The 8,386-nt window shown below is 39.3% G+C and overlaps 1 protein-coding gene and 1 long non-coding RNA gene across 2 annotated transcripts in view; both read right to left on the bottom strand.

Annotated features, from left to right (window-relative positions):
* Positions 1-5,507, bottom strand: part of LOC109966282 (probable ATP-dependent RNA helicase DDX5) — an 8,388-nt gene extending 2,881 nt beyond the window's left edge. The window contains exons 1-10 of the mRNA XM_020611013.1: positions 5,308-5,507; positions 3,697-3,874; positions 3,377-3,473; positions 3,118-3,251; positions 2,542-2,607; positions 1,317-1,458; positions 957-1,117; positions 472-644; positions 270-380; positions 73-133 (exon numbers count right to left, since the gene is read on the bottom strand). Of these exons, the coding sequence (XP_020466669.1) occupies positions 73-133; positions 270-380; positions 472-644; positions 957-1,117; positions 1,317-1,458; positions 2,542-2,607; positions 3,118-3,251; positions 3,377-3,473; positions 3,697-3,874; positions 5,308-5,348 (1,164 nt within the window). The 5' untranslated portion in view covers positions 5,349-5,507. The remainder of the gene's footprint in view (positions 1-72; positions 134-269; positions 381-471; positions 645-956; positions 1,118-1,316; positions 1,459-2,541; positions 2,608-3,117; positions 3,252-3,376; positions 3,474-3,696; positions 3,875-5,307) is intronic.
* A 1,307-nt stretch (positions 5,508-6,814) lies between these two features.
* Positions 6,815-7,923, bottom strand: LOC109966246 (uncharacterized). Its single transcript, XR_002275740.1, has 3 exons — positions 7,445-7,923; positions 7,190-7,324; positions 6,815-6,932 (listed from the first exon to the last, which is right to left on the bottom strand). It is a non-coding gene; the product is annotated as an uncharacterized LOC109966246 (long non-coding RNA).
* Positions 7,924-8,386: the final 463 nt, after the last annotated feature.

Here is an 8,386-nt window from a genome sequence, read left to right as displayed (position 1 = left end):
CAGCCTACAACAATGATTTTTATATTCATTTTTAAAAACCTCAGCTTGCAATGTAATTTATTAAATCTCACCGTTAAGGACCCAGTCCCTCTCCTGCTGGCTCTTGTCTCCATGAATTCCCATTGCTGGCCACCTGTGACAGACAGATTGAACATTAAACACTGTTTTTCCAGCTTGAAGAAAATTCTTTGTGTCTAACTTTAAAGATCAACAGAAAAATTCATATAGGAAAAGACATCCTCTGAAAGGTCAGAAGAGGCGCTCCTTACCCATCTCGTCTCATCCTCCTGGTAAGCTCATCACAACGCCTTTTGGTCTCCACAAAAATAATGGTCTTGTTCTCTTTTTCACTCATTATTTCCTCCAGTAAACGAATCAGTCTGTCAGAGAAGATGAAAGAAGACAAACAAAATTCGTATCACATCAGCTGATCATCTAATACAGATAAAAAGCTGGAAATCATCTACTTACTTGTCCTCTTTCTCCATATCACTGCAAACATCAACTATCTGCAGGATGTTGTGGTTGGCACTGAGCTGCAGTGCTCCAATATTGATCTGGACATAGTCCTTCAGGAAATCCTCAGCCAGTTGGCGAACTTCCTTAGGCCAGGTGGCACTCCACATCAGGGTCTGACGGTCTGGCTGGTAAAGACAAGAGATAGAACAGCTAAACACTTTTTGTGTGCATCAAAGTAAATTTAACACATATATTTACCTGTTAAAAGATATGAGTGCACCAGCAGATATCTAGTGTCAGTAAAAGTTAATTTGTGTGGTACTGGCTGCAGGTTGTTTGACAAACTTAAATTCCATTTCCCTTAATGTTTTTAATTTCACCTTCTGGTGTACATTTCCAACTCTGCTTCTCATAAACACAGCATCTGTGTAGTAGTCATGTCAGTGGTGTGACAAATGTCAATTGTTTGCAAAGTGAAAGGAAATAACATGACTTACCCGAATTTGTTCAACTATCTTGCGGATCTGAGGTTCAAATCCCATGTCCAGCATGCGATCAGCTTCATCCAGCACCAGGTAGGTGCAACGACGCAGATTGGTCTTTCCACATTCCAAGAAGTCAATGAGACGACCCGGGGTAGCAATGCAAATCTCAACACCTTAAACAAAACAGGAAATACATAATTAGTAGCACGTTTAACTATAAAATAAAACAAAAGACAGCTTTCTGATACAATTAAATGGCACCTGGGTAAATCAAACAATTCTTCAAATCAAAATAAAAACAAATGTGCAATAGCAAAGAAAAGTAAAACAATTTAAGCAATATTCACTTAGTATATATCAAAGCAAGCATACCTCTCTCAAGGTCCCTGATCTGGGGTCCTTTGGGTGCGCCTCCGTAGATGCAGGTGCTCTTCAGACGGGAGGCCCTACCATATTCAGCAGCCACCTGTTGCACCTGTTGAGCCAGTTCACGGGTTGGCGCTAGCACCAAGCACTAAAGTAAAAGATGCCCACAGTTTTATTTAAAGAAAAACCCCAAAATGTATGAAATATGTACAACACATACATATCAGGCATTTACCACAACTTTTACATTTAACTCATGCAGTACAATCAATAAGGGCAGCATGGTGATACACTGGTCAGCGCTGTCACCCTATAGCAAGAAAGTTCTGGGTTCGAGCTTGGGCCAACCCAGTGCCTTTCATGGCAGAGTTTGCATGTTCTGCCTGTGCTTGCATGGGTTATCTCCGGGTACTCCGGCTTCCAAAGACACACAACTTAGGTTGATTGGCGACTAATTTACCCCTAGGAGCGAATGTGGGTGTGTGTGGTTGTCTGTCTTTCGGAGTCAGCCCTGTGATAAACTGGCAATCTGAACAGGTTGTTCCTTTCCTCTTGCTCAATGTCAGCTGGGATTGGCTCCAGGACTAAAGCGACCCTCTTCAGGAATAAGTGGTATAGACAATGGACGGATGGAATACAAACAATAAGCAGAGCCAAGAATCTTCACCGCAATCAAGAAAGAATGATTTCTGCAAACCAGGACCACAAATGCCCATTTCAACTGGCTCAGTGTTGAGTGCCTTAGCTGCACCATAAGTTAAATAACTTATGATCACAACATATGCCATGTTGTGATCATGGCATATGTTGTGATCATAAGTTATTTAATAGCCCTCTGCCAGAAGGAGAATATCCCTGCTGATACAATAATATTATAGAGCTGGTTTTGCAACTTTGTCACCAAAAGTAAAATTCTTCCTGCAGCCAGTGAACCACAAGTCACAAACAGTAGCAGCTTCACTGGTTTCTGATTTGTTCAGCATAGCATGTCAAAATTCAGCACAAGGTGGATATTTCTCCAAGTACATTGTTACATTAACCAATATGATATAAAGACTATGTATCAAATGGTCCTTTAGGTATAAAACTGATAGCTTAAAAAGTTTTTCTCCCTTCAAAAACAGGATTAAAAAAAAAGTTAATAAAATATTCATTACCTGTAAACATCATCCCATGCTAAGTGAGACAATAGGACCATGAGCAACAACAGTGTATTCTTAAGTGTACTTACAATAGGTCCATCTCCATGCTCCAAGAATGGCTGATGTTGGATGTGCACAATTGCAGGCAGAAGGTACTAAAAGAAACAATAAAAAGGACTGATATCCACATGTAAATTTAACTCACAACACACAAGATTATAGAAGTGCTATGAATACCAACATCATCAGTGGGGTGTACTTCTCATCTCAACTGAAGTGTTACCATTGTGTTAAGTTGCTAAATTGTGTCTGAATGGCTATGTTATACAATAAGCTTACTTCTACCAGAATGCCATCACTAATACTGGTAATTGCAAATCAAAATACCTGATTTAAAACAAGAAAAGAATAAGGGATAAATCGACAGACACTGCCATGATGGTCATTCTACAATATCTTACTGGACTCATTTACTGTAGGTAGTTACTGCAAAACCCACTATGTGAAGAAAGGTCTATAAAAAAATGCTACAACCTGCCAAGTTTGCATTTGACATAACTGGTATTATGTTAAAACAGCTTTAGGAAACAAGGGTGATGACAAATTCAATGTGGGTACCAGTTGAAAGGGTTAGAAAAGTCGTAACTGGGAAAGACTTTACTTACTGCAAGGGTTTTCCCAGACCCAGTCTGAGCAATGCCAACCATATCTTTGCCACTGAGGGCCACTGGCCACCCCTGAGACTGAATTGGAGTTGGGTCAGTCCAGTTCTGTTTTATTATAACATCCATGACATAGCCTGAAGAAATAAGATATGCAAGTTCAACTGTTAGAAGCCAAGTTTTCTGACAATGACACAGTACAAATTTCTGTAGACAGGCTTTCTAAAATGAATTGAATGGTGGCGTGTGATTTCTAACTCACTTGGAAATGCAGCTTCATTGAATTTTACAATTGGTTTGGGGCAATCTCTGCCTTTGACCGTAACTTCTTTACTTCTTCGGTACTGCTCAACCTCTTGCTGGGATTTGAAGAAGAAATTTAAAAAAAATTACCGCAGTCAATAAACATACACACAGGGCCACATGAAAAAGCAAAGAAAGCCACTGATTGTGTGAACCAGAATCTTTGTTTTAGGTGCAAGATAATTTTGTTTTCCTCTTTTTTATTATTTAATGAAATTAAGTTGATGTTAATGTGAGGGTTAAAGGAAAAAAAGAGGCAAATTCAATTAAAGGTCTTACAAGAGGTTTGCGGGTGACATCTGGGTGTTCCTGGTAGAAGTTCTTCTGAAACTTTGGAAGCTCATCAAGGTTCCAGTGCTTCTTTCGCAGCCTCTCACCAGGGTTGCCAAACTTTCCTGAAGGAGGTCCGCCCCTATTGCCTCCACCACCACCAAAACGCGGGGGCCCTCCACCATACCTAAAAAGAGGAACACATAACATGAACAGCCAAAAAGAGCATTTATTAAGGGTCCTCTCCACCAATTTTACATAAAAGGTCAGTTAAGTAGACAGTTAGTAGCAGGTCTGTGACAAGACTGAGGAAATACCCATGACTAGTGATGCTGCACTCGAAGCAGACAACACAACGCTGTATAGACCTTTCAAGGTAAAAGTATCATTGTAAGAGGTTTTGATACTTTGTTTCACCACACCAAAAGTCGCACGACCATCCCAAATGTCAAACTTGTATCAGTGAGGTGTCGAGTACTATATGCAAAACAGAGTGGTTAAAAGTGATCCGTTTTCATAATGCAGGCTTTATTGACACAAATAATAAAAGCTTTAAGGCCACTTGTATTGTATTTCTTCATGTTCTCAGTTTCACTCCACCCATGCACCAAAAACTCGGCCAACAGGTGTCACCATTTTTGCTTGCGTCAGAGGCCTTGAAACAGAACTATTAAGCTCTCCAGCTATTAGTTACTGTCTTGTGTTGTATGAGAAAGCCCTGTTTAATCCATCACTGCCCATGACAGCATTAAGGGCTGCCAATGGGGTCATCTGAGCTTGGTCTGCATAATGAAAGGCGTGTGCTTCAGTCTTTGAAGCTTTAAAAAGTCAGGATATATGTCGATTTTGACCTATTTTAATCTGCCTCTTGTGAGGCCTCCAACTTTATGGACATGCAATGCTAAATCACTGGAATGCCACTAATAACACTGAACTACATGGCCATTCCTCTCTTTCCTGTTTTCTAGAACCACATAAACAAACCACAGAGAAGGGGAAAGGGCTTTAAAACTGTAAAGTGCCCAATTTAAATGCTTAGCACTTGAAAACCGTCGTGTTAATGCATAGAGTTAGATAGTCACAAGTAAGGTTACCAGGCAACATTAAACTGTCAGTTCACTGAACCGGGTTTGTCGTGAATCGTGATTTGCTTCAGCCAATGACAAAAGAGTAACGTTACAGAGCTCAAATTCGCCGCCGGTAAGGTACATTTTAGGCGACACCACCGATGGAAAACGAGTCCGGAGAATTAAATCAGGCATCTGCGCCATAAATCTGTCACGGATTTGCTTCCGCAAGAGGAAACACCACTGCGTCAATTCCAGAAAAACAGTGGGCTGCCGTGCAAACAGAGCTCTCTGCCATTTTACCTCTATCGGCAGAGAGCAGACATTACAAATACGCAGGTACGCTTGACCGAAAAAAAAACTGATTTTGACAATTTAATAAGCGAGTATAGCGAAATAATAACCAACGCTAACGGCGATATAATGTGCTCGACGACTGTCTTGTTTTGACACTGGAGCCATGACAGCATCCCCGCTAGCAACCATCTGCTAAGCGGTTCGTCATGGCTAAATTTGCTAACGCGAAAAAACCCAGAAGCGACACTTAACTTACCCTCTATCTCTGCCACGATCTCTGTCTGAAAACCCAGGCATTGTGTAGAAGACTATGGTGAAAACACGGATTTCGCTTAGATCCCTTTAGCCGGTTAAAAAAATCAGGAAATGAATCTATGAGCTATAATCAGGACCGGTAAAACAAAAAGAAAATGCTGGCAGACAGGACTCTATCTAGAGAGACGGATGTGAGGTCAGACGAGGCGGATAACATTGTATCAATGCGCTGTACTGCGCACCCAGAGCCTGTGGCACTATTTTTTTTCCACCTGTCACCACTAGGAAATGGTAACGAGCGTGTCATTGTTTATTAAAATGGATATATTAATTGCCATATTTTAATTAAATAGTGCCAACTATCTGTGCAGCAGGGCGAGGAGAAGCCCAATGGGCGTGAGATATTTTAAAGCGTTTGGTTATTATAATCAGAATCAGAAAGCTAAAAATATAAAGCTAAATCTGCAGCCTAAATCTAACCACATCTAGGGGGCAAACTCCTGCCATAGGTTTGTTGCGATCTCTGGTGTCAAAGCTTGGCGATTTGAGCACCCAGCAACCCACAGTGAACACCTCCCATACAACATGCAGTAAAGGGCACAAGGTTGCAGCAAAGTCCAGTTGTACAACCAGTCAGATAATCAGGTAGTGATAAACTCTATAGTGTAATCATATAAACATTTATTTGAAAGATAAAGGTCTAACAACTCACAGAAGGTGGAAACATGAGAATGGTTGTATTCAGTATAAAGAACAATATGACACATCCTGTGATCTCTATCTCCATCTTGTGAATTTTCTAACACAACAGTCTTCATTTGACTGATGTAGCCATAAATATGTTTGACATACAGACAAAAAATACTCAGACATTTCACAGAATTTCACAGTGAGGAAACAAAAATATGATTAAATATAGCAACATATGAGGTTTAAATCCTCTAAAAACCACAGATTTTACAAATGAGTGGCCATCTAATTAATCGAATCTAATATTCTTGTGCAAAATCATAAAACGCCATGACACATATAGTCGAAGGTACCACATTCATACAGTGGGTCACATGTGTGAAGAATTGGATACAAAACCTGAAATAAATAAGACATGTCTTTTTGTGCACTTCACATACAAACCCTACAATACCAGGCTTTTAGAACAGCAGTTGTAAAGTCAAATGACTGTAATATATACTGACAGTGAAATGAAAATGTTATTTATGATTAATTTCAAAGCATTCACCTTAATTTGAGACAAAAAGATCAAGATCTTTTGTGTACTGTATAATACAGTAAAACTTTAGCATTGTATGTAAATTAATATTTTTGTCTACAAAGTACAGAAATGATTTTTTAAAAAGTTGCTTGTGTTGGTAGGTCTACTGTGATCTACAAGAACCAGGCAGCATATACAGTAGTTGTTTACTGTTTAATTTAATAAAAACTGCAGTCCCACATTCTGACCTTTCATTCAGGATGCCAGATGTGACGTGATACAACAGAAATAACTGTGAAATGTCCTTGAATAACAATTTCACCTCACACAGTTCTGTGGCCAGTGTTGTCCCGTTCACTCATTCCGAGTCTTTATCTGGTTTAGCAATTCCGAGTCTTTATCTGGTTTAGCATCTGTGTTTTAGAGAAAGACATACAAGACATTTGAATAAGCCCTCGCTTGTTACAGCTGTTTCAATAACCTGTTAACTCTTAATGCAAAGGGACAAACTGACTTGCTAAATTTGTATCTTTAAACAGTATGTTGTCTTTATATGCAAAAGCAAAACACAAAATAACACATTTAATACTCAGAATACAAACACATAAGTGTACAACAACAGAATAAATAGGCCATTATGGACAAATATAGGTGGTAATATTTTACTTACCACAGAGATCCCTGCACATTTCTTTGCTGAGATTTGTATTAGTGGCTTTTAATTGATCAGTTGTGTTCCTGAGATCAGTGATTATTGTCAATAACTGGTTTCTCTCTACATCCCAGCACGCTTTGTCTTGATTCCCTATTGCAGCAAGGGGAAAAAAACAACTCAGTATTCTAATATGACATATTATTATGTAATACATGATGTGCTCGTCTTGTTGTAGTTATTTTTATTATCAGCTGAATCAAGAAAACCCACTTTTGATTCCAAGGCCAATGATTCCAGCCAGGAAGAGAAGACATAGTGCACCCAGAAGCATTGATTCATTTCTGATATGAGACCTCTTTCCTGAATTTTCTCTGATTAGAAACACTTAAGAAAACACCAGGATCACAATTTTTAGAATACTGTACTGGATTGCTGTAAAGCTTGGTGCTCACGCTTGTTGTGTCCATACCTGGGTGCCGAGCCTCTGCAAGTCCTGATATATTTGGTGACTTGCTCTCCACCCAGGGGTTCTCATATATTCTCAGGCTCTCTGCACTGACATAAATGTCCACTTTGCTCTCCTTATCGTCCTGATCGCTGGGAACCTTCTTGATGATGCCCGACTCAGTGTTCAGATATGCCGACATTTTCCTTTTTTGGCTATCAAAAGCGCAGCCCAAACTGTTGCTTTCACTGCTGTATTAACAGTATTACAAAGTTAGTTTATAAACGTGTTGTATTAGTTTTGGCTTTTTTTCTTTGAAAAGGTTGAACACTAAGGCTGATGATGGTGTAAAAGAGGAAGAGCAGAAAAACAGGAAGCTAAAGCTAATTACCATTTTGGGCATTTGCTTGTTTCCTCTAAGTCCACCTGATCATCGGCCATTTGCAGATTTGTAGTCAGTAACCAGAGATAATGGCGAGGGTTTAGTGCCCACTTATTGCTAACTTAAAAGCAAACACACAGTAACAGTGGTGGAAGTACTACTCAGATTGTTTACTTAAATAAAAGTAGCAATACCACAGTGTAAATATACTCTGTTACAAGTAAAAGTCCTGCAATAAAATGTTACTTAAGTAAAAGTACAAAAGTATTTGCATCAAAATATACTTAAAGTACTAAAAGTACTCATTATGCAAAATGGCACAGTTCACATGTATGTGTATCATATTATTGAACTATGAATATACTTCCGGGTTGCAAGCGAGAGC

The sequence above is a fragment of the Monopterus albus genome, unplaced genomic scaffold, assembly GCF_001952655.1.
Source record: "Monopterus albus unplaced genomic scaffold, M_albus_1.0 scaffold108.1, whole genome shotgun sequence".
Taxonomy (NCBI): Eukaryota; Metazoa; Chordata; class Actinopteri; order Synbranchiformes; family Synbranchidae; genus Monopterus; species Monopterus albus.
The sequence above is the reverse complement of the archived record's forward strand: the minus strand, read 5'-3'. Positions and strand labels throughout refer to the sequence as shown.